Source organism: Daphnia carinata, chromosome 6 (assembly GCF_022539665.2).
Source record: "Daphnia carinata strain CSIRO-1 chromosome 6, CSIRO_AGI_Dcar_HiC_V3, whole genome shotgun sequence".
NCBI lineage: Eukaryota > Metazoa > Arthropoda > Branchiopoda > Diplostraca > Daphniidae > Daphnia > Daphnia carinata.
In genome coordinates, this window is record NC_081336.1 from 7401251 (window position 1) to 7426862 (window position 25612).

A 25612-nucleotide genomic window follows, 5' to 3' on the forward strand; every position below is an offset into this window, starting at 1 on the left:
CAAGTAAAAAGGCGAAAGAAGGGGGATATGACCCAGCTTCGTCAGCTGCAGGTGGGCTTCATTCACTCACGTGATTTCCCGCCTAGAACAGGTGTATAGCTCTCTTCCAAGTCCCCGGCAATTTTGTTTTAAAGTCTTCCGACCGCTGGCGCACGCGTGCAATTCAGTTTCAACACCTTCGTCCTCTCGTCAGCTTCATCCCTCTCGCAAGGCTCCGCACAATTCCTATCCATTCAAACAAAATCACAGGTAAGATTTCTCAATACATTCGCCGATTTTAAAAAGCGTGCAAAATGGCGAAAAATTTGTTAATTTAAACTGGTGACAGCTCATTTACGAAACATTGCATTCATCATTCGAGAAATTGCGTTTTTTGGTCTACCAAGCCTCCGTCCAAGAAAAAGGGTTAGGCTACATTATGCCATTTGATTGCTGACAGAAGAATGATTGATAGCCAACAAGATGAAATCATCATCTTTTTTTTGTACAGTGTAAATGAACAGTTTAAAATCTCGCATCAGACAAAAAGACCGTGATTTAGAGCGTGAGACTTCATTAGGTTGTAACGTAAACGAGACCTCGCCCAACATTTGGCTGTTAAGACCATCACTCTTGTTTGTCGTAATCAGGCAGACAAGGGAGAGAGAAAACGCGGTCACACTTTGTTATACAATCTACACGTTTGTTTGAAGTAGGTCGTCATCTGCATTATCGCTACTTTATTTGAATGGAAGAATTTAGCATTGGAATAGACTAGCGTGGCTTGTCGGGTTAATAGCCGCGTCATCTTCCCACGACCTATAGCCCACGTCCCTGGGCTACGCATATTGGAATGTGTCACGAAACTTTCTTTTTAGATTTATACCTACATAATAACTTATTTCTTTTAAATGACTAGAAAATGATGAAGCCATCCAAGCATTTCCTTATCGCCCTGGTGGTAGCAGCATACCTGTTACTGATCCAGGTAAAACCAAAAAAACCAAAAAAAACAATACATGATCTGAATTTTGTTGTTTGAAAATCCAGTTATGTGTTATAAAATAATCCCAGATAACTGACAAAAATATTCTATAGCAGGTCGATGGTGCTGATTTGCGGGAGTTAAAAGTGCAATGCTCGCGCTCTGGTCTGACGGTGCATGTCAAATTTGACAGTCCTTTCTACGGTATCGTCTACTCCCAGAACTACTACCAGGTGCCTCAATGTACCTATGTGACGTCCGACAACAGCCAGGGCCGCACCTCCTTCAGGTGAGTTGTGTTTTTTCTTGTTGCCTGTCATCCGTTTTTGGCCAACGATATCGGTTGATCCGCTCTCGTGCGCCGGAGGAAAACAACCAGGAACAAGCCGTACAACATCTAGAAGAATAAGTGAAAAACAACGGGATGTCGGCTGCGCTTCTGCTTCAATGTGTGTGTGTGTATACACAAGATAACAAGAGAAGAGGGAGAAAAAGAAATTTCGCTGATAACGGTTTTCTTATATACTGTAAATATTGAAACCTTGAAAAAATGGGTACCTTACCAAATGTCAGCTTGTTCAACCGGGCTTGAAGGGAATCGCAAGGGGAGGTCCTAGCGTTCGTTCATCTCCGATCCGTCGCTTACATCCGTTTTAAATTTAAGGAAGCATTTAGAAAAGATCTATAGTTAAAAAAAAAAAAAAAAAATTAGAATATATTTAATTTCGACAGGCCTTTTAGTAAACCGGTCTTGCATGAAAGTTAGCCTACAACTTAAGAGAAACAGTGTGTTGATATACTCGTCTCATTTCACGAGGTGGGGCAGGTTTTAGAACACATTCTAGATTCAAATCAACTATTTTTTTTTTTTTTTAGATCATCACTATGTAATTATAAAGTTGCGGTGGCCTCTTTCCGCGCATGATTTTATTTTTTTCCAATTGATTTCATTTTTTTTTGTTATTCTTCGATTGGATTCGTCTTGTGGTGGCCAGTTTTAACGTGCCACAAAAAGGCTGCGGAACCGTCAGCACTCAATCGGGTTACAAGAAATCCAACAACGTCAACACGTTCCAGCGCTCGTTGGACGTGCGCAGTGTGTCGCCAGCCGTAGCCACGCAACAGGAAAACGAAGAGATCTCTTTAGAAAACACGATTGTCATCCAACACGATCCGGATTTCCAAGAAGCCGGTGACACGGCTCGTCGTCTTCGTTGCGTTTGGGGCGTCCACTCGCTCCAGAAATCCGTCAACGCCAAAATGCCCGAAGTCTATCAACCGTCGACGGTATCGTATAAATTAAAATAATATAGAGTTGAATATGACCCAGTTAACCAACTGCGATGTGGGCCTCGCGTACAACTTCCCCCAATCACCCGTTCCGCTTCTATGAATGAATTAAATATTTTTTTCAATTTCCCCGCCTATGGGGAAATATTTCCCTTTTTCTTTTTTTTTCTTTTTAGGATTCCTTTAAATATTTATTTTTTTGGGGGAGGGAAGGGGATGTCTGTGTGGTCATCTGCTGGCTATGGTGGCTAGTCGTCTGGCTTACATACAGATACTAAACAACGTTGCGCTCCAGCGTCTTTCACTTCCGCTTTTTTATCGCTTATTTTTGCTTCACTTCTCTTAGTCGAAAAATTTTTTTTTTTTTTTTTTTACTATTTATCTAATTTTAGTCTGGCATGTCTGCGTGTCTTGTGGCGTCGTCAATTTTTACACGGTTGTTTGCGTTTATCAACTATTTTTCGCGTGGTTATGAACAACATAGCGAAATGGCCCTTTATTCTTAAATGCATACAACAAATTGTTGTATACACAAAGACGAAATTGACATTTTATGAATTTTTTTTTCTTTTTCTTTCTGGGGGGTGGCTTTCTTCTTCTAAAAAGATTACGGTAAAGTATGATTACCGGACCGTAAACCAACTGGTGGAAGTCCAGTCTGATCGTCGTGGACCGCTTAGTTTGCCGGCCAGAGGTTTCATCAGCAGTTCGCCTGCACATTCATCGCTTGTCATTTATCTGAAAAGTAAGCCCCACTTCTCAATTCACGAACGAAAAAAAAAATTGTATCTACTCTAATAATAAATACGGACATTATTATTAGATTCGGGTCAGCGATTCGATGCCAATGTCCTAGCGTGTACTTATTCCGATGGCCAAAAGGGTGAAACTGTCCAGCTGACGGATGAAGAGGGATGTTCACTTCGTCCTGACTTGACGACCGTCTTTTACAAACTGAAGGAGACAACCAATCCCAACACTGATTTGACTCTCTACACTTATTTCAGGGTATGTTTCACTTGTTTAACCTCATTGAAAAACGTTTGTTTTTTAATGAGTTCTTTTTTTGAACTGCTACAGGGATTGAAAGCTCTTCGTGAAAGTTATTTCAGCATCAGCTGCAATGTCGAGATCTGTTTCCCCAGATGCAGCGAACGTTGCCGCAACCGTCTTGCCTAATCGTATTTTGTTTCCAAATTTTGTTTCGATTAACGCGTGAATGCTGTGCGTGAACGGTTGCTGCTTGTGTTTCGTCATCATTTGAAGCTTAGTAATATATAGAAAGCTCATTTTCGATGAATGACAGCATCGAGTACAACACATGTAGTCTGTTTTTTAAAGAAAATTTTAAAGCTGGACTTGATTCTCTTAAAAATTGTGGCATACTAGAACATTAACTTAATATACAAATTTTCTCACATTTTTGTTTTTAATTGTTAAGCTTTTGTCAAACTGATTGCTTTTTAGTTTCAAATGTTTTTGTTTTCATTCCCCCCACCGAGTTTGACATCGTTTTAGCATATCTATCGGGCCTTGCTTACATTAACATGTATCGAAAACTTGAATCGAAAAATACACTACCCATGTTTTCAAAAACATAAACATTCCTCCTTCTTTTCCCTCCTCGCAGTAAGCTAATTTTGGGCAGTGCGTTTTACAAGTGAAACTAATTTTTTGACTTGTGTGAACAAAGATGGTAACGGAATTTTAGTGTGTAAACTCGATGGAGGAAAGAAAAGTTAAGGAATCGTTTATCATAATGGCATTATTAAAAAAGCAAGTTAATGACTCACGTTCGTTCGCCCAGCAGACTTTTCCCCATTAACGCTTTATTTTAATTGCCGAATGAAATCAAAGGCGCCACACTAAGTCTTGGAGCACTCAGTTTAACGACACCTTCACTGAACTTATCTTTTTAAAGCAGACAAAATTGCCCCAAACGTTGATGAAACGTTGCAACAACAAAGCCATCTCTCGGTCGTAATATTAAGCTCATCATCACAAATTGATTGGATTTTGGCGAGTTTAATATCATCGTCATGTACAACGCATTTCTCACATCGAGAATCGATCTGTTTGAAAAAAAAAATATATAAAGAAAGGTACCAGAATAAACTATGTGACTTTCTCGAGATGACTACGCCACAAGGAGAACCGCAGTGGAGTGTTGGAGGAAGCGCGAAGGAGTGCTCCATAAGACAAGGCCCCCGGTGAAGGCCACAACTGCCATAACTATGTAGCGACCCCATGGACGTCGCCAGAAACTTCGATCTCTTTTATCGTAATAGCCGTTTCTCTCTGTGATCAAATCGGCTGGAACAAATTCCGCTTTATCTTGAACCTTAGAAGAAAAGGAAAAAAAAAACAACATTACATTCGTTGGAGCTCATTTTGAATGGTTGTGGGAACAAAAAAGAAATTTCACCTTGTCGAGATAAAGTTTGAGGAACTTGAGTTGACTTTGTAATTCGTTGATCTGCTTCATGGCGTATTGTGTCTGAGCGGACAATGCGTGGACTGATGCCGTCTATATTCAAATAGGATAAAAAAAAAAAATAAGGCGAAAGGTTATAGAGTTCATTTAGAAAGTTTTGCACGGGTTAATTTACCTCCATTCCTAGTTGGAGAATCCTCGGTTTGCGCTGAATTTGATCGCGAAGATAGGCGACGCTGGCAAGCATATAGCGTCCATGAATGGCTAGATTACCAACAAGTGCAGTTGCTTCAGGACAGCTAAAAGTGATCCGATTGCACAACCCACAAAAAAATACTCATGATCGTCACGCAATACTCTCGCAGTCACGAAATCATGGACAAAAACGAACCTGAGATATTTGCTGTATTGTATGGCAGGTAAACTTCCTCGCTCCCACTCTTTGGTGTGGATTTCTTTGACTGCATTCAACAGTCTCGTTCTGTAGCCAACCTGCAATCAACACATAACTTGTTACTTATAGAACTACGCGATGTACAAATTTAAACTTGCTTGAGTGATGCCCATCCGATCCAAGTCTCCATCGTCCATGAGAAGAAACGAGTCGTAATTCATCTTGTGCTCGTAAAAATTTGGCAGAAGGCACGTCAAATCAAGGCCCATCAATACGGTTTCCAGTTCAGTTACTGTTGCAATCGAATCGGTGGATGGCGGTGGGGCTGGCGCCAGAGATTCTTGCGGTTTCAGTGTTAGATCTAGAAGGGCCGCCACATCTTTGTGTCCAGCTATCAGAGCAACGTCAACGGCTTTCTGTCCGCTACTAGACATTAGGTGTGTGTCTGCCCCCTTTTCGCCGTGCTCCAAAAGAGCTCGCACTATAGCTCCGTCTCCTTTATCGGCGGCCCACATTAAGGCCTAACGGAATACGAGTTTAGTAACGCGTGAAACTAGACGGGAAAACTAATACTTACACTCCAACCATGATGGTCCTGCAAATCAATGTTGATTTCATTTCTCTTTAACAAAGTTTGTACAATTTCAAGTCTTTTTTCTTTACAGGCAAACATTAAAGGTGTCACTTTGTGCCTCTCAGTGGCATTGACATTAGCACCGTGGGTAATCAGAAGCTCAACACATTTGACCAGGTCATCTTCAACCTCATGAGAAGATGCACAGGCAGCCATGAGAGGGGTGAATAGCTCCTTATGGAAATTGGGATTGGCTTTTTTTTCCAAAAGGTATTCAGTTACTTGCCATCTCCCACAGCTCACAGAGTACATCAATGCCGTCCAACCTGACCTCAGCACCTGGCTGACTGAGACTCCATTTTCAACGTACAACTTGACTGATTGGAGGTTTCCCTTCATGGTGGCTATACGGAAATCCTCCAAATCAACATCAGACTTTTTGATAACCTGAGCCAACATTTAAAACGTGAAATATGACACAAGCACATTTATATTACACAGTAGTAATATATACCTGAGTCTGGGGTAACGGATTAATAGGTGGTCGAACTCGTAAATTCGGTAATGAAGCAGGTGCTTCATAAACTCCAAATTCATCATCATCCGATTCGCCATCCGAAAAGCCTGCGGGTCGCCCAGCCATCTTAGTCACTTCTTGCGACAGACGACAAAATAAAAGAAAGAAAAAAGGACAGAAAGAGACAGCTACTTAGCGGGTTTCTAAAAATAACCTTTTTGCTATGATATAATAGGGTGCACGTGCATCTAAATTCGTAACAGTAAAAAAATTTGAAAAAAAAGAATTGAAAAGAAGTCTGCAAGGGACTCCACCGTTGTCAATTATATTTAAATACAAGCACGAGCGTATATTTATTTATTAATTCACAACTGATCGCCCAAGGCTCGTTGAATTGAGAACAAGCACGAACCCTCTGTGCCGAGAAAACGACGTCACGCACCGTGCCAGGTGTGCCCCGTCGTGTAGGAGCCACGAACGAGCTTTAAAGGTTAACCATATTTTTTCCACATCTCCTCCCTAGTCCGGCTGCATTGATCAAACACGAGCAGAAATATCACTCACGCCAGTTGAAAGGGCTTTACATTGTATGACAACCACAAAGGCAGCCGAATATCCTTCTGAAAAAAAAAGGCTATAACCCATCGCAAAAATGTTGGGCTAAACGAAAAAATGTTTATCGACTGCCGTGACTACGGTACCACCTTACGGTGTTTTTTCCCATTCATTCTGGTATGATAAGTTAACACAACGTGTACATTTTCATATAAAAATCTTTTTCTTTTTCAAAAAAATATGCACGAAGATGACCGTTTCCTCTCTCTGAAAAAAAAAAAGAAAACCCTCCGCGCCCTCAGGTGTCAAACATTCATCGCGAGGAGGAGTCTCTGTATGCATGAGTTTTTGTATTGTTCAGTCTGCGCCAAGGTGTGCTGCCGGGACGACGGTCCATAGTTACACTCCCATTTGTTTTTTGTTCCGTGTGCCTGTGCTTTCTTCTTTTTCTCATTTCTATTGGCGTCTGTGTTATTTAAGAAAAAGAAACATCGTTTCAAGACGCATTTTCCTTGAAAAGAAAAAGCATCTTAAAAATTGAAGTGTGTGGTGTGGTTGTGTTGGACCGGAACAGTGTGTGTGTGTGGACACACTAGACGAGCACATCCTGTGGCTTCTTCTCTTTCTTCATCACATGCAGGTGCAACTGTGGCATTTCATAATAAAGGATACCTTGTGTGCAGTGAAGTCTGGCTCATCACGTCATCACCAAATTGATTCGATGAGTGACAGACTAAGGAATTTGCAACCACTCGAGTACGTCGTTTTTTTTTATTTTTCATTATTATTTATTATGATGATTTGCCTAAATAAAGAATTATGGGTTGCATTCAACCACAACAACAACCATTTTGAGAAATAATTAAGGTCTTGTTAGAGACCTCGTGACTGTTGCAGACGAATTTCTGTTTTCAACACATTCCCTCCAAAATGGTGCCGTTTATCGGTTGATTTAGTAGTTTTGACAAAACAAATAACGAAACGTCACGAACAAGAGAATCTTATCGTGATAGGTCTCTTTTTCTTTTTTTATAGTTTATAAAAATACAGTCACGAGCTTCCTGAAAAGAAGGGGGGAAAAATTGCTCACGTGGTTGATTGTTTCACCTTCGGAATCAATTGTTTTTTGTTTCTTTCTCTTCAACCAACATTGTCTGATTTTTTTTTGTTTCCCCGAAAAAATGATTTAAATAGTAAAAAGATGTTGTAGGCGCCAAAAATATTGAAACAAAAAAATCGGCCAAAAATCCACACAGTCACGAGGGGGGGTACGAATGGTAAATCAAAACGTGAAAGAGGAAAAAAAAAACTTTCTTTATTTTTCCAATAAGAAAAAAGAAAAAGAAAATAAACTCAACTCGGTACACCGCGTGATTTTCTCCGGTCTCAGAGACACGCGTCAGAAGGAATAACTGGGTCATCTCCCTCGTTCGACTCACGAACGGCCATAAAAATGCGTTGGTTTCAAAAAAAAAAAAAAGATTTGAAAAATATTCATTTTCTTTAAAAAAATTTTATCTTTCGCCTTCTAACGTCCGCGATGTTTCAAATGCTTTTCGTCTACTCGCCAAAATTCTGATTTTGAACTAGAAAAACTGCTCTGAACCAGTTGAAAACGGTAGCAATCATGGAACGTTTATCGACTGCCATGTTAAGACCCGTCTAGCTTGTTCTTCTGCTTTTTTGTTTTTTATTTGAAAGAACAAAATACGCAGCCGTTTGCATTTTGTGTGTGAGGACGTTAGATTCTAGAGAAAGAGACAAGAGTTCAACGTGAAGCAGTCACACCGCTAGCCCCAAAAGGTGGGAGGAGGGTTTCTTTTTTTTTCTTTCTCCAACGTTCTATGTGTGCGCAAAGGTGAAAGGGGTGGGTTTTTTGTGTCGTGAACCGCTCCCGAAGATAGCCCCGGGGTGGTTTCAAAGAAAATAAAAATGGAGGGTTAAGAAAGAAGCTGGGCTGGCGCTTGTCTGTGGCGCAGCCTTATATGCATATGGTTGTGCGTGTGTGTGTATAGCCAGGCAGAGCCCAGCAGGTGCGTCCGTGTGTAATCATCGAAAATGTAGGTAGAAGACGCTGAGAGAAATGCGTATATATATATACGACCTAGTCAGCTATAGAGAGAGAGAGAGGGGAGGAGGAAAAATAACAACAACAACAAAAAAGAAACAACTACTAGCAATAGAGCAGGACTGGAGGAATCCAAAGTGGGCTGAAACATTATTGAGGTCGTTGTAACTGCTGCTGCTTTTATTCTTTCAACTACTTCCTTCTTCTTTTGGCGTTCGTTTTTTAAACGCGAAATTCTATTTTGGAGGGAAATTTTTTTTTAAGGGGAAAAAGAGAGAAAAAAAAAATCGTCAATCATTTCGGTTAAATTATTTTCCGGGTCGTCTTAGAAAACTACAAAGAAAAGCTCTTAAAAATTAATTAAAATTTTTTTTTCTTTTCTATCGTCCCTTCTTTTTTTAATGATAAAACGAAAAACAAAAAAAAACTTGAATCATTAACGTTTGAATTCTTGTTGTCCCATTCAGTTTTTGCTGAACACTTTGATAGTTGAATAGGAAAAAAACAAAAAAAGGAAGTGAGAAAAAAGATGTCGAGTCCAGGATGTTGATGAACAACCGCCCGTCGTCGGTAGTACCCGGACCGTCGTCATCCGCCAGCGGAAACCTTTCCCAGCCACAACAACAACAACAGCATTGGAGTTGCGACTATAGAAGCCACACCTTAACACACCTCGCCCGACTGCTTCCGGATGAGACGGCGCTGGAGAATGTGTTGAGTGAAGCCATTAGTGGCGGATCGGAATATGGTCAACTCATCGTCATCTCGGTCGACCTCTTTCGCACCCATTGGCTGCACATTGAAGACGGCGTCACGACCGCCGATCCGGCGGCTGCCTGCCACCAGAACAACCACAAGTTTTTAGCCATCTTGGATGTCGATGGCCGGCCCGTCTCGGGTTTCACTCGGCGTGACTTTCTGGCCTGGCTCATTCATCGGCTCGTCCACCACAACAACAACCACCAACAGACGGACGCCAGCGGCGGCGTTCAACTCACCACCGCCCCTTTAACAGGTCAGCCACTTTTTTTTTTCTTTTTAATTAAATGATGGCGATGATGTATCGCATTTATTAAACTAAGATAACAACAAGAAAAAAAAAACGTATGGCGGTCATTGAAAACACAAATGAATAGGCGCCGACGATGTGAAATGGAGAGATCATAAAATGACAGATGAATAGACTGAAAAGAGAAAATGGGAAAGAAAAAAAAAGAGTCTTGATGTTTTTGTTTGTTGTGGGAACGAATGAGAAAACGTATCTGATGTTATCGGATGAGTTTTTAATATTTTCCGAGACCTGGATTGAAAAATTCATTGGCTTTTTATGATCATCATCGCTTTTTCTTCATCTTTTTTTTCTTTCCTTCTCCCAAGTCAAACGGAGCATCTTATATTTAAAACAAAAAAAGAAGGAAAAAAAAAAGATAATCACATTTTATTTATTCAAGATGAGTCACGTTCCACATTGTTTTCTGTGAGAAAGAAGGAAAAAAAAGAGCTAGCGATCAGTCGTTTTGGAATCAGCCTTTATTGCCGTGTACTTGTTACGCCTGCTTTTTGCGGGATTCAGAAACGAAAAGGCGGCCGAGACATCATCAAAATGTTGCTTTTTTTTTTCTTTCTTCGTCTTTACTGGGAAATCGAGGATGCAGAACGTCTTTTAAGGGGCGTGTGTCTTCGTTTCCCTCCATCATCATCATCTACGTGTTTAAAAAAGCGAAACATTTTTCACACACACACAAAGTCGTTCCAATTTCGGTCGTTAGATGGCGTTAAATAGGTTCACATATTGTCCATTAGGCGTCGCTCAAGTGCAACAGCTAGAGGCACATGCTTTTGAAAAAAAGTTAGATATCGCCCGCAGGGGGCATCGGTCCTCCACGTCTCCGTCTCGCACTTGTTTTCACTACGTGGTTTTTTTTTTCTTCTTTTGAGGTGTTTTTCTTGTGCCCTCTTCGTATTTTCTCTCTCTCTTTTCTCCTTCCGTTCTTCTTCGTTCGTCCTATTCGCCTTCAGCTGCGCCGCCATCCACAAGTCGCCACCACCAGCGCCATCGTCAAAGCCACCACCAGCTAAGGTAGTCGAGCCAAAAGAACTGCGAGTGTCTAGTAGCGTCAACGTGTTGCTAACTCGTCATCGTCGGCCAAAAGAAAGAATTGCTCGCATTTTCGTGTGTGTCCGTTGCAATGGCAGCTGCACTTGTCTGATGGACATTTTCTAAATCGTCGGCATTTCTTTTCGTTCCTCTTTTATCGTTGAGAAACATCAGAAATCAAGTGTTGGCCTTCGCCATGTTTCACAGTGTGTCTCGTGTGCGCGTCTGTGAATGTTTTAATAGAGTGGCGTTCGTTTTTTGACCATTTCTCTCCATTTCCAATTGAAATATTCGTTGCTCAATCGGCAGAGGTGTTTCTCTGTGTCGTGTTCAATAGTGCAATTTCGTTATTATTTTGTTTTCGAAGGAAGAACTCGGTTCACTAAAGGATTTTTGACACATTTCCCCCTGAAGGTAATAACTTCAACTGTATTTTTTGTGTGTGTATCTTTCTACGCACACGTTATAGACGCGCCACTTGTATGAATTTTTGTGTGTGTTCCTTTCTGCTACATTTCTCTTGGCTTTATTCAAATGGCGTGTGTGTGATACACTAACGGTGTTGATTTCCATATTGGGTCGTTTCTTGGCTGCAGCCATTTCGGTGTTTCACGATAAGAAAAACAACAAAAAATTTGAACAATCAAAAATTTTTTGTTTGTTGTGTCCCCGAATTCAAAAACTTGTCTATTCGTCTTCACGAATTTTATTCATACATCTCTCTTTTTTTGTTTCCAAGTCTCCAATATGGCGTACATAACGAGTTTTTTCGGCCCTACCCACACGGCCATTTTATTTTCAAGAAAGAAAAAAATATAAATAAAAAAATACAACGGTCACTTCGAAAAAGAAAAAAAAAGGGGGGCCCTACATGTGCCGGCCATATGGGGCCGACCTTGATTTCTTCTTTAGCTCTCTTGTTTGTTTCAACTCGCAGCGGAAGTTTTTCCTCCGAAAATTGTGGGGGACCCGTTGAAATATGATCATCACATGATGTGTAAAGAAAAATCATTTGACACCCTACAACGAACAAAGATTTCCAGTCATGTTCTCCTCCTTTGTGACATGTATTTCAAAACGCGAGGAAGAAAGAAGTAGAACGCCTTTGGGGGTCAGGCCGTCGCTTCCAGCACTTCAATTTTTTTTTTTGTTTGTAGTTGTTTTTCTGTGTCATATCGGTCAGTAATCAGTTGGAAACCGACCGCAGTTTGGTCCGTTTCTTCCCAAATTTATTACGATTGAGTTGGTGTGAGGTAAATGGGGCGTGGCTATCGAGAGACTTGGCTACTGCCCTTATGGCCGACTCGTTTTTTTTCTGTTTTATCTGACTAATAATAAAGTGAACTGTTTTTTTCTTTTTCGCCAAGAAAAGTTGGACCTTTTTTTTTTTTGAAAGAACAGAAATTTAAAAGTAGAGCATCTCGCGTATGTGTCTGGTGTGTCGATGGATGGATACCATCTGTTTCCCTGGCAAACGTTTTGAAGTACACAAGGAAAGATAACAAGTTCCATTTTTTTGTTTAAAGTGAAAATGAATCGATGGCAGGATTTCTTTTTTTGCGAGACGCACTTGAAATACTCGAATGTTATTCATATTAGCCAGAACACCTAACATGATTGGTTGGAGAGAAACGAGGCCGTATGGATAATGAACACATTGCGTCGTATTTTTGATTGTGTGTTGCGCAAAATTACAAAAATATAAAAAAACAAGACTCTTTTTTTTTTGGTGGGGACTGCGCACTTACCGTTACCGCAGTATTGCGGAGTTGGTGCGTAAACGAGAAAATGGGGAAAAGAAGAAGCACGTAGCTGTGCACTTTTCTTTTTTTTCTTATATTGAATTTTTCTTCCCTTTTCCGTTTGTGTGAATTTCCTCTCCCGTAGCGACACGAAAAAAAAAAACAGCTGACCGACCGGGAACGGTTTGTGTCGTCGTTACGGAAGCACGATGAACCCGTGCGTCCGTTTTTTTTTTCTTTCCCTTTTGGCGTGCCCAAAGAGTTTTTTTTTTTTTACTAGGGAAATAAAAACATCCTTGAACTAAGTTGCGATTTCGCTCGCTAGGTGGCTACAATGACCGGCGGCGAGGCCCCTAACGAAAAAACGGCGGGCGCCTTCTAATCTTTTTCCCTTGCTCGGTTTGGAGAGATAGGGGATAGAACTTTTCTGAGTGGGGGGGGGGAGGGGAGAAATTGGGCGTGTGTGTGTGTGTGTGTGTGTGTGTGTGTGTGACTGCGAAGCCCCACGTGTGTCTGGTAGTAGTTAAGAGCTGTTTGACTGTCGCAGTCCTTGGGTGAGCCCCGTCGTTTCAAAGTTCTCCGTTCGACTGGACATATCGGTTGTGATCCAACAGCTCTACTGATTCCTTTATCTTTCTCTCTCTCTGTGTGTGTGTGCAGCTATTTCTTGATACCGACGTGTGTCTTGTTTGGTGCAAAAGTGTTAACCCCGCCATTTTGGAATATTGGCGAATTTTCATTTCCCGCCAAAAGAAAAGGAAACAGAAGGGTTATTTTTCTAACCTCGTGAGAGCGCCATCTTTGTTGCCGGCAAAAAAAAAAAAGTTGTTTTTGTTATGGTCGGCCATTGAAAAAAACGCAGGTGAGATCTTTCGTTTTTTTTTTTTGATAAGAGAATATTCGAGTTGTCTGATTGAGACTTGCGTTGTATCAGAGCGTGGATCGAAAACACTTTGAAAATTCGTGTGTGAACCATTTTTTAAAAATTTCTTTTAGTTTCAGTCGATTGGCAAAAAGAAAGTCCACACAAGGAAATTGATTTCAATCTTTCCAAGAGAAAAATACATTCCCCCACTTTGATTTCCTTCTTTTTAAGCATCTAGATCTTTCTCTTGCTTTCCTGATTGATCTCACACGTAAACATTTATCCGCCATTGTTCTTTCTGTTATTCTCCCGCCAAAAAAAAAAAAGAAACAAACAAAACACAGGGGGAAAAAGAGAGAGAGAATTTGTTTAAGGATTTTGGGCAGTTGTTTAATACTTTGGTCAAGTGTTTCAAAAACATTGAAAAGAACTCCCATTTTCAAAACACCCCCTCAAAAAAAAAAAAAAAAGATAGGGGGGGGGGGAACAGTTGAATTTATTACGAAAAAAGGGTCTTACTACTTTACTACGACTACACTTTCCATTGCTGAAAGGGCCCTCTTTTGACCTGAACTTTTTTTAATATCCCCCTCCCAGAAATGTACATTTTTATTTACCTGGGGTTAAAGGAAAAAATAGAAATGAGAGATAAAAAGAGAGAGAGAGAGAGAGAGACTCTTTGGGGTTCATCTTTCCAGAAAAAGGGGGCGACCTGATTAGTGTGAAAGGGGGGGGGGGATAGAGAGAGAAAGATTTGTTCACCTCGTGTTGCAGGTAGAATAGCTTGAGGGCATGTCTTCTTCTTCTTTGCTTCTCCTTTTCAGAAAGAAAGGAGCCCCTCTCTTCACCAGTGGTTGAAAAATGCAACTTGCATGTGCCTTCCGGGTGGGTTCCAGCGCATTCCTCAACTCTCTCTCTTCGCTTCTTAACATACACACGCACATCGACTTCTTCTTTTCTTCAACATACAGACAGAACCTTTTTTTTTTTTTTTTTTTTCCTTCTTCTAAAAAATAAAAATAAAATAAAATAAGATCCGCGCCCAGTTGGTTCGTAGTCGCCAACCGATCCGGTTGTTTTGGCCTTGTGCACACATTTGGGAAAGAAAAAAAAAGAAAGATTTGTGTTTGTGTGTGTTTCATTTGTCCGCATCGTTTAGGAAGAGAAAGATTGACCGGTTTCTTCTTAAAAAAAAAAACAAGAAAACGTGTCGTATTGTTTTCGAGCTGGAATTTCCGGCTGGAATGAGTCATTGAACGCGTGATGAAATGCGGCTGCTAAGAACTTGCTGCGTTTGCCAATGTCGTCGTAGTAATAGCAACGCTCACCGCAAGCGACGCAGGCGAAGAAAAAGTCAGAGCAGCGAACGTGAGTCGGTCAGTGGGAGTGAAACTGGCGGTGCCGTTGCGGAACAGCGTCGAACGGAAGCCGTCGATCAGCGAGCCCGACGGACGAGCAGCGGCGGCGGGAGTAAACGCCGCCAGCGTGCCACTTACCGCTACGAGGTGGTCTATCGTCGTGAAGAGTTCAGTCACGACTATCTAGACCATCCTGAAGCGGAAGACGGCCACCTACCGGCCGTGTTCCGGCCGGTGCCGGAAGGACAGCCAAGCGAGTCGCAAGGCGTTGCGTTCCAGTCGGCCGATTACAGCTTGTTGAGCAACTACGGACGGCTGGAGGATTTCCATCCGCCAGCTCTGCACACGGCCGTTCATAGCTGGCAGCAGCAGCAACAACATTCGTCCTATGACGATCAACCTCTCTATCAGAATTTCGGCGGTATTTGCGTCCGTCTTTTGTTTTTTTGTTTTATCTGAAGGGGGAGCGTACGGATCTTTTTTTTTTTTTTTGCCGAAGAGACTGACACCATTTTCTTGCGTGTGTCCAGCTTTTATGAGGAAAATAGGAGATGTTTGTTGGCAGATGGCAGCACTAGTTTAGGCCTCTTGAATCTCTCCTTTTCTTTTTTAAAGTTGTAACTTTTTATGAATAATAAAAGGAGAAGGGAAATAACGGGATTGGCGGTGGCCATTCAAACAGATGCAGACTACGAAAAAAGAAAAAAAAAATCTTGTTTTTTTTTATATTTAAAGATAAAGAAATGGGGGTGGGGTAACAAAGTTGTAATTCCTCTCTCATTTGTGAAATTCTATTGTGACAGGTGGCTTGACGAAGGATTTACGCGAGTACCTGACGACTCGCTTCGCTAAAGGCTCAGTGGACCATGAATTGCAGACGACCATCCGCGACAATTTGTACCTGCGGACGGTGCCCGTGACGACGAGGCCGAGGCGGCCCGGAGAGACGGACGGTCTCGATTACACGTTTCTCAGTCTCGATCAGTTTCGACTGCTGGAGAAGAACGGTTCCTTACTCGAAAGAGGCATCTACGACGGTACGAAAATCTACTATGTAAAATTCTTTATTTTAGATAATCCACATTCCGCAATTTTAAATCATTTATATATTTTTTTAAAAAAACAAAAACCACCACTCGATGATGATTGGCATTTTGGGCTTCCGCCTTCCTTTTTTTTTCCTATGGGAATTAGCTGTACCGGCTATCCCTTTCCGCTCTATCACACATTTGAATGGCTTCTTCCGGATGGGATTTCATTGATTTAACCTCTTCCCTCCCATGGAATTTATTTTTTAAATCTTTCACAAAAAAAAAACCGTGATGGAACGACATTTGATCCGGCTGCATGATTTTTCAAGTTGAAGAAAAGGGGGTAGCTCTCTTTCAAAAAAAAAAAAAGAAAAAATGAAATATAAACCCAAGTCGTGGTCGGCTTCTTTGCCACGATCGACCGCCCGTCGTGCACTGGGCCGCATTGTCGCCACACCGCCGGTTTTGATGCGACGCCAACGATGGAGATCGTCTTGCGATCTGTACACAACGACGCCCCCTTTCGATTCCGATAACTTTGCTACCGATTCCGCCAGCCTGTTGCAGACACTAACAAACGATTCCAACTTAAAACTATCTTCCTCTTCTTCTTCCATAACGGCGCACAATCCCGTTCTATTTAACCCGAGATGGTCCACAGGTAGTTTTGAATGGCCCAACCCACACATGTCTTTGTTTCATTGTGTCGCTTTTTTTTCAACGTCCAGTCTCAGCGGAATGTCCCTCGAATTTCATTCGTCGTATCCAAAACAAAAAATGTCCCATCTGTTAATTAAAAAAATGATAAACATTTAATTCGTTTAAATAATAGGCAATTATTACGGGACTCCTAAACCGGCGCTGGACTCGCCGCTGGTCTTACCGTCCACCCCATTAGCACAGTCTTCAACATCGGCGTTGGTCCAACAACAGCACAACAACAACAACGTTGGTGGTGGTGGATCGTTGCTCTTGCTGGCCGGAGCACATCCCAGCTCGGAGGGTAAACGCCGGCGAAACCGGTCGAATGTTGAAGCGATGGCCGCCGCACAGAACGACGGCGATGCCGACCCAAACAGTGGCATGGACCACTCTTCCATGCAACAGCAACATCTGAATGCATCGCAGAGGATGGCCGCTCCCATTTGCAATAATAGTATAGGCGGTAGCAATAATAACATGTCGATTCCGAGTTATCGCGAAGACGGAGGTGGCGCCATGGGCGGATTATCCGAAGCCGAATTGGGTCCGTTGCCTCAGAATTGGGAAAAGGCGTACACGGAACGAGGCGAAGTTTATTTCATCGAGTAAGCCAGATAAAATAATTTTTTTTAACTTTAAATCAATTCATTGTATTTATTATTATTATGTTTTTTTTTCCTGAATTATTAGCCACAATACTGGAACGTCTCAGTGGCTGGACCCGAGACTGTCCAAGATTCAGAAGAAATCGCTGGAGGAATGCGCCGAAGACGAACTGCCCTACGGATGGGAGAAGATTGACGACCCGACGTACGGAACGTACTACATCGACCACGTGAATCGCAAGACGCAGTACGAGAATCCCGTGACTCAGGCCAAGAAAGGCGGAAGCGGTGGCGCAGCCAACGAGACCAGCAGTCCGCCAGCTCCGCCCGGAACGAGCGGCTTACCTACTGGCAACGCCAGCAGCACAGACTCGGGCAACAGCACCTACCCTCGTTTGAAGAAGCAACAACAACAACAGCAACAATCGAACGAGAGCGCAGGAGGTGGAGGAGGACATAATGGCAACAACCAACCGCCGGCTCCATTGCCCAAACGCTCCAATAGTGAGTCCAGATTAAATCTCTATTACGGAGGTAACTGGCCCCTTTTTCCTGTCACAAAATAATTAACATTTTTAATTTTTTCTTGGATGGTGATTGGATTCTATTCTTTTTTTTTTTATTAACCCCTTCCCAGAGTTCCTTGTTTTTTGAGTTAACAAGGAAAAGAGATTGGCTTTCAAAAACAAGTGGCGATTTATCGGTAACGAAATGTGTCGATTGTTTCGAACTCGACAACAATTTTTGTTTTAAATGACGAGATTTGATTTCGTCTAGTCGGTTATTACGTTAGCCATTCGAAACGCAGTTCACGCAAGTTCCGCTCTCTAATAACAAACTCCATCCCCCTTAAAAAAAAAAAGAAATTTTTTACCAAATGGGTCTCGGTCATTAACAATTGGGTTTAAGTTTCTTTCCTTCTTCATGTAGTGGTTTAACGTCTTTTGGAACATTTAAAAACATAAAAAATTTTTTAATTAAAAAAAAAAATTTCAGGTTACAACCGGCCGTTCTTTACGAGAAATCCGTCCGAGTTGCAGGGAGAACGGATCTGTACGACGCTGCTCAAATCGAACCGCGGACTGGGTTTCACAATCGTTGGCGGTGACGACAGCGAAGAGGAATTCCTCCAGATCAAATCGGTTGTTCCGCACGGACCCGCCTGGGTGGATGGACGCCTACAGACCGGTATAATTATATACATAACACATTTTACTACACCACCCCAGACTAACATCGAGACATGATGAATCATCTCCCCTTTGTGGCTCCTCTGGTGGCCTCTTAACAAAACACACCCCGCATAAAGAAAACATGTCGATGTGTGTCCTTATTTTTATTTTTTTTTTTAACAAAAAAACGCCCAGCATAAATTATTATGTTTTTCTGATTGTTTCATCACGTCGCATTTTCTTCATCATTAATCTTCATTTTTTTTTTCTTTGTATTTTTTTGAAAAAAAACAAAAACAGGCGATGTTCTAGTGTACGTGATGGATCAGTGCGTACTGGGCTACACCCACCACGACATGGTGAACATGTTCCAGTCGATAGCACCGGGACAGGCCGTAGCTTTAGAGGTCTGCCGAGGATATCCTCTGCCCTTCGACCCTAACGATCCCAACACGGAGATCGTCACCACCGTGGCCGTCGCCCAGCAGGACGGTGGTAACAAGCCGTCGCGTCCCGGAAGTGCCGACCTGCTCATGCAGGGCTCTGAGCATCATCAGGATAATAACGACATGGCTCACCGATTCGACGGTGAGAAACAGATCCCTTCATAAAAGAACAAAACTCAATTGGGCGGATGTTTTTAAATTGAAATTTTTTTTTTTTTTTTTTTTTTTGGTTACAGGTGATGAATACGGCGATGGAGGAGTCAACGGCAATCCGTCCTCAGCCTCCAACAAGGTGGAATTCCTCACGGTGCAAATTACCAAAGGTGCTATGGGTTTCGGGTTCACGATCGCCGACAGCGCCTACGGCCAAAAGGTGAAGACCATCCTGGACCGGCCGCGCTGCAAGAACCTCCAGGAAGGAGACATCCTGGTAGACATTAACGGCATCAATATGCGACACATGAGTCATGGTGAAGTTGTCCAGGTAAAACTAATAGATTGATGGACGTCATTCATCTCCTTTGACAGGGGGGAAAAAAATAAAATTTTATTTTATTGATTTAATTAATTTGATTTGTTTTATTACGTAGGTGCTGAAGGACTGCGCTTGGGGTCGCGAAGCGTCCATTACAGTCCAGCGTGGCGGTGCGGCAACGCCCACTAAAAACAAATGGAAGAAAGGGGGAGTTAAAGACCAGGACCAGCAACAACCGCCCGTCAGTCCGCGTAAACCTCCAGTCGGTGCTGGACTGTTTCGCAGTAAAACGCCCACCGCAGACCTCTACAGGTTCGATTCTCGTTCCCGTAATTGATTTCTTGAATGAAAATAAAAAAATGTTCTTTTTTTGAGAAACAGCGCCCAGACGAAGGAAGTTGTGCCCATCAGGCCGAAAACGCCGCTGGTGGACACGCGCAACCGGCCCAAAACGCCCTCTATGGGTGTGGCGATGAGTAGCGGTGGCGCGGCTCAGCAATCGGATCATCTGGAACAGCACCGCGAGATCAATCGAACGCCAGTCAACGCTCTGGCGGACCAGTTCCAGAACGGCATGAACTTCCAGGAGAATAACGGCTACAACAATCAGCAGCAGCAGCAGCAACGGAACGTGATGAATCGAAGCCGAAGTCCGGGTAGAGAACTCGATACGCATCCGACGTCGATGCAGATGCACTACGAGAACGGCCTGCCACCAGACGCTGGTTACATGCCCAACGGCTATCCACCTGCCTACGAGTCGGATTACGGCAGCCGCATGGGTCAACCGCCTCGCAATCCGCGAGCCGATCCCTACGCCCCCAATCCCTACACCGGTGGATCGTATTCCATGGACGCATCCCGCCCAATGGATTACGGGTATTTATTTAAAATTAAATTCTTTTTTATTTATTTTTTTTTATTTCTAATTCAACTTTGTTTTGAATAAAAATTTTAGTTACGGATATTCGGGAATGAATGGACCAAATGTTCCAGACTATCCGGAAGAGAATCTTGGCCAGTTTCATCGTCAAGATTCGGGTTACGGTACGCAACCGCAGTCGGTGGTTGTCGGTTACAGCAACAATAGCGGCAACAGTGGCAATAACCTCCTCCGTCAGAATGCTGGGCCGGGCTCTTACGCCCCGCTCAAAGAAGGCACCAGCTTCGATCACGATTTGTCGTCCTATCCGCCGAGCATGTCGACGGGTCGGCCGGACATGCGGAGGCCGTCCAATAACAGCGGCAATGGCAACAACGCCAATCCACCAGTCAATTCATCCGGCCAGCAATCGCTGCCGCCGCCCGGCGAGTGGATGGAGATGAACGTGACTCTGCTGAGGCACGAAACGGGTTTCGGCTTCCGCATTGTCGGCGGCACGGAAGAAGGGTCGCAGGTCTCGATCGGCCACATCGTTCCAGGCGGAGCGGCCGATTTGGACGGGCGACTCAGAACCGGTGACGAAATTCTGGCCGTCGACATGATGTCGGTTGTCCACACGTCGCATCACCACGTCGTCCAGCTCATGGGTGCTGCCGCTCTCAATGGCCGCGTTTCCATCTCGGTCCGGCGTTGGATACCCCTGCATTCATCGTCCATGTCCCCTCAAGGTAAATGAATTCATTCACGAATTTTGTTTCCTAAATTTGAAATGCGTCCGTCTTTTAGATGCTGGATATCCAAGCGGGGTGGGTGATGGCGGCGGCATGATTTACCCTTACGACGTGACGGTCGTCCGTCGCGAAGACGAAGGATTCGGCTTCGTTATCATCTCCTCGGTGACTAAAGGTGTCTCTTTCATCGGCCAAATCATACCGGACAGCCCGGCGAAGCGTTGCTCGCAACTGCACGTCGGCGACCGCATTTTGGCCGTCAATCACCACGACATTTCTCGATTGCACCACGGCGACATTGTCAATCTTATCAAGGATTCCGGCTACACTGTCACGCTCACCGTTGGTCCTCCCCTAGACGACACGGCCTCCAGCAACGCCTCCAACTCTCACCGAGTAAGCTTTTCTTTTGTTATTTTTAGGGGCACGGGGGAGGAGGGTAAATTTTTCTAGGACACTGGGCTAGTTTTATTGGAATTATTGTTTTAAATTGTATTTTTTGAAGATGCTTTTTGAAAAAATTCATTTTGAAAAAAATGATGATGGGGTGTTGGTTGTGGTTGGCGCGCTTTTTGAATGATTATTTGATTTGATTTTTTGCTTGATTGGCCTCTCTTTGCGCATCTATCGCTTTCTATCCTTAACAAGTCCTCCGATGCCATGGTAACAGCCCAAGCCTTACCCGCTCCTCCTGCTAGTGACGGTGGTACTAGGAGCCCCAGCAGGTATTTTTGTTGTTTTTGTTTGTGTTTATTTCTTGTCCTTTTCTTTCCTTTTTCTTTTGTCATATTTAAAAAAAAAAAAAAGAAAGAAAGAAATGCTTTTGGGTCCTTTTTTTTTATCTATGGTTCTTTTTCTTTTTTTTATCAAACTTGTTTCGATTTGTTTTGTTTTTTTCGGGGAAGAAAAAATATTTTTACAGTCGCTTGACCTTTTCGTGTTCGAATCGAGTCATATTTGGTTATGAGCGATCGAAAAATCTCTTTTTTTGCATTAATAATTCATGAGAGAATGAGATAGAGAAAAAAAGACACGAAAAGATTCTAGATTTTTCCGATTGGATTCGTCGGAACTCATTAACCGATGGTTGATTATGGGTAACCTTGACAATAAAATCATTTCCCTTTTTTTCTTTTTTGAAAATTCTTTTCGTCTTAATAGATTTAAAAAAAAAAGAAACGGAAATTCTGAAAATTCGTTGCGCTTTTCTTCTGGATATGCTTTTAATCACTTACATTATAATTTAAAAAAAAAAAGACCAAAAACAATTTTAACTTCATTAATTCTTCATTTCTTTTGTTTGTTTTTTTCCCTATTGCTTTTTAAAAACAAATTCTTATGGCTTTATTTTGCTGATGGGTTAATGGTTTTTACAGAGACGCTTATCACCAACAGTATGTCTACAGCCAGGAAGATCAGATCGATGGGCCGATGATTGTAAGTTCCCCCCCGCCCATATCCCGGCCGTCATCATTTGCACAAAAACGCATTACATTTTTTTTTTAAATTTTAATTCGTTTTGATCGTGTCGAGAAATTTGCATCGTGTCACTGTGATTTTTAAACCAATTAAAGTTTTATTTCTTTTTGATTTGAAAAACTAGGACGGATCTGAGGCCTACCCGCCGATCGAAGAGGATCAACTTTATGCTGTGGAACTGAGCCGCGGTACGCGCGGCTTCGGTTTCAGCATCCGAGGAGGCCGCGAGTTCCACAACATGCCACTCTTCGTTCTGCGTATCGCCGACAACGGAGCCGCCGCACAAGACGGCCGTCTAAGAGTACGTTTGGAATTGATTTCAGCCGTTTGAAAACGTGATGTAATAAAACTAAACAAATATTTCGATAATAGGTGGGCGATCAGCTGATTGAGATCAACGGCATCAACACTAAGAACATGACGCACGCAGACGCCATCGAGTTGATTAAAAATGGCGGTATGGTAGTCCGTCTTCTACTCCGGCGGGGCAACGCTGCACCTCCCATGGGTAATAATAGTTTTGGCCGAGTGAATGAAGATAAGAAGGGCTTTCGCATTTAATCTGTTTACATTGGGAAATAATAATTAAATGGCTGTTGAATTTGGTTTTGACAGGTGAGAACGGGCAAATGCTATCTCCGTCATCGACCGGTTCACCGACGACGCCCTCTGGCATGATGGAGATGATGAGACCCAACAGCTCGATGGCGCAGCCTCATCACGGCTCGTACGGAAGCAACGGACCTCTATCTCAACTTCATCAAACGGACAGCCGGATGCCCAACGGCATCCCTGTTGGCCACCAACAGCAACCTCCGCCACAGCAACAGCAACAACAGTACACGGGGCCCCCGCCTTACATGATGGGTCCTCGCGGGATGCCTAACGGTGGGATGCGCGGGCACGTGCCGGCTCCTTTGAACGTCCCGCCCATTCAGCGGAATTTGAACGGGCCTTTGAGCCATAGCTCGCCACGGGTCATTGGCGCGGCCGGCAACGTCGGTGGAGATTACTACTGGGGTTCTTGAGAAGACATCCCTATTTTTTTTTTTCTATTGATTTATGAAATGACAATCGATTCGAACAACAACAAAAATCGCGCTCTTTTTTTTTTGTGGCTACATCGTTTTCCCATCCCAAAAATGTTGCGTGAGTCCCCACCCCTGTAAATCAGGGCTAAATAGAAAAAAACATCGACCTTTTGTCCAAGTGCCTCCTTTCATTTCGACTCCTTGCCTCTCACTTGGAATGATTGACTCGACAATCTTTTCATTGTATGTAAATAAAATTTAAAAAAAAAATGTTCCGAGTAAATTTTCCCCCATCATCATGGCCAACCAAAGAATGATTGTAAAACCATCGCTCTAGATCCTCTGCCTTATGCGTGAAAAAAAAAAAAACTCCCCCCTCCCTCCCATTTGTAACGATTTTCTTCCCTTCCTGGTACTGAAAATGGTCGGTGTTGACACGGGCGAACGCAGTTATCACGATCTCAAGTCACCCGAAACAACATTAAAAAAAAAAAAAAAAAAAAAAAGGACATTTCTTCTTGCAGACGACACACACAGAGCTACTTAAAATTAATTTAACATTCACCTTGAGACGGCGAGTGGCCTTGAGAGCAAAGACAAGTTGACGAAACAATCCCGACGCAATCGCCATGTGTGTACGTGTGGGGTATATATATATATATATTTATATATGTATACTATTTGTGTGTGTGTGTGTATTCATTTTGTCGGTTGTTTTTTTGTTTTTTTTTTAATTCCGAAGTCTTTCGTCCGTTTATGCCCGCTGTTGACAATAGTATTACGTAACTGACACCTGCTTTGTTTTTTTTTTGTGACCGATTTGTTTTCCAGTTAACGGGAAACACGACAGAAAAAAAAAGAAACATGTACTTCTTTTTTTTTTTTTTTTTTTTTTTTTTTTGCTAATTTGTTTGATTTTTCATGCTCACCTTGTTAATGAAGAGACGTGTCTACATTGTGCCTCTTTGCGGTGACTGTTAGTTTTCGAGTTATTGGTTTTCTTAAATCGCGCTGTGCTCACTATATACTTGTACACCTTTGGCCTTATTATTATCAATTATTATGACATAAACAATTTTCTTTTTTGTTGATTTTTATTTGGAATTTTCTTCTTTTTTTTTTTTTTGCTAATGGATTTTGTATAATGTCATCTGGCATGTGCTATGAGCTCTAATGTCTAAAGCCTTTGGAATTGATGAATGCGATTTTTCAAAAAAAAAATTGATTGACGTCGTGTGTACAGTTTTTAATAGCTGTGCCAATTCGAGTTTGTTTTTTTTCGCCATTTTTATAATAACAAATGAAATTATCGATTTTGAAACGGTGTAACGTTGAGTTCGTGTGAAACACATGTCCTTTTTGAATGTGGGAAAACATTTCTTGTTTCTGTTTTGTCGACGTAACAAATGTGTTTTTCTTTTTGCTCTCGACGATCGTTATCGAGTAGCGCGGAAGAAAACAAAAAAAGAAAATACACAAAAAATAAAATAAACCTGAGCTGAATAAGAACTGGTTGATGAAATTGCTGTTGGAAGCTAACTTGCTTTATTAGCCCCGTTTCTTTTGTGTTCCCGTTCGATTGAAGACAAAGAGTCTGACGAATTTTATTCGTCTAGACGATCACCTCAGCTGATATCGTTTTCTTTTTTCACCGATACCCGCGCATTTAAAAAATACAAAAATGTAGTTAAGCTTCAACGACTTTTTCCAAAAAAAAAAAAAAATAACAAGCCCCAATTTGCTATTGGAGAATGTAAAACACGTCAACATTTCTCGATGGATATCATGCAGAAAAAGGGGTACAAGTGGAAAAATACTCTTCCGTCCGAATGATCCGCTATCCGAACAAAAAAAAAAAATCCAACAATAAAAACTGATCCCTTCAACTGCCAAACTGCCCACACAAAAAAGTAGGGATCAAAAAACTTCTCTTGGCTTTGCAAAAAAGGGCTGAGAGAGGTAAAAGGATCAAATGGCAATATTTAGACAAGCGTACACAAGGATCTTTATACTGGAACCGATGTGCGCATTTCGAACACAAATAAAATGGAACAACAAGGGTCATGTGATACGTCCGGTATGTTGTTTTGCACACATCATTTTCGCCAAGCGATCCAAACGATTGCTACATTCACACACGATTTTCTGAAAATATTTTTAGCTCCTCTCGTTTGATTTGGATATTCATGATTATTTAT

General features: G+C 42.3%; 3 protein-coding genes across 5 annotated transcripts; 2 read left to right on the plus strand and 1 right to left on the minus strand.

The window, feature by feature from the left end:
* Positions 1 to 26: 26 nt before the first annotated feature.
* On the plus strand, positions 27 to 3856 carry LOC130702046 (uncharacterized). Of its 2 annotated transcripts, none has more exons than XM_057523717.2 (7): positions 27 to 249; positions 899 to 967; positions 1081 to 1253; positions 1960 to 2251; positions 2861 to 2999; positions 3078 to 3262; positions 3335 to 3856. In XM_057523717.2, exons 2-7 carry the CDS (start codon positions 902 to 904, stop codon positions 3431 to 3433), a joined length of 954 nt encoding a protein of 317 aa, XP_057379700.1. In that variant the 5' UTR covers positions 27 to 249; positions 899 to 901; the 3' UTR covers positions 3434 to 3856. The 2 variants fall into 2 exon arrangements, with proteins under 2 accessions (XP_057379700.1, XP_057379699.1); XM_057523716.2 differs by having other exon boundaries at positions 28 to 249; positions 1078 to 1253.
* A 407-nt stretch (positions 3857 to 4263) lies between these two features.
* LOC130702070 (ankyrin repeat, SAM and basic leucine zipper domain-containing protein 1-like) lies at positions 4264 to 6434 on the minus strand. Its single transcript, XM_057523741.2, has 7 exons — positions 6171 to 6434; positions 5660 to 6103; positions 5241 to 5603; positions 5080 to 5180; positions 4864 to 4987; positions 4680 to 4781; positions 4264 to 4595 (listed from the first exon to the last, which is right to left on the minus strand). Exons 1-7 carry the CDS (start codon positions 6297 to 6299, stop codon positions 4392 to 4394), a joined length of 1467 nt encoding a protein of 488 aa, XP_057379724.1. The 5' UTR covers positions 6300 to 6434; the 3' UTR covers positions 4264 to 4391.
* An 855-nt stretch (positions 6435 to 7289) lies between these two features.
* On the plus strand, positions 7290 to 24505 carry LOC130702067 (membrane-associated guanylate kinase, WW and PDZ domain-containing protein 1-like). Of its 2 annotated transcripts, XM_059495665.1 has the most exons (17): positions 7290 to 7484; positions 9264 to 9811; positions 15663 to 15896; positions 16723 to 17197; positions 17283 to 17701; positions 18194 to 18385; positions 18670 to 18957; positions 19052 to 19299; positions 19406 to 19602; positions 19672 to 20169; positions 20249 to 20901; positions 20960 to 21300; positions 21553 to 21629; positions 22281 to 22341; positions 22508 to 22684; positions 22756 to 22891; positions 22999 to 24505. In XM_059495665.1, the coding sequence occupies exons 2-17, from the start codon at positions 9340 to 9342 to the stop codon at positions 23409 to 23411; spliced, it is 4881 nt and encodes a 1626-aa protein (XP_059351648.1). In that variant the 5' UTR covers positions 7290 to 7484; positions 9264 to 9339; the 3' UTR covers positions 23412 to 24505. The 2 variants fall into 2 exon arrangements, with proteins under 2 accessions (XP_059351648.1, XP_057379722.1); XM_057523739.2 differs by lacking the exons at positions 7290 to 7484; positions 9264 to 9811 and adding an exon at positions 14755 to 15280.
* Positions 24506 to 25612: the final 1107 nt, after the last annotated feature.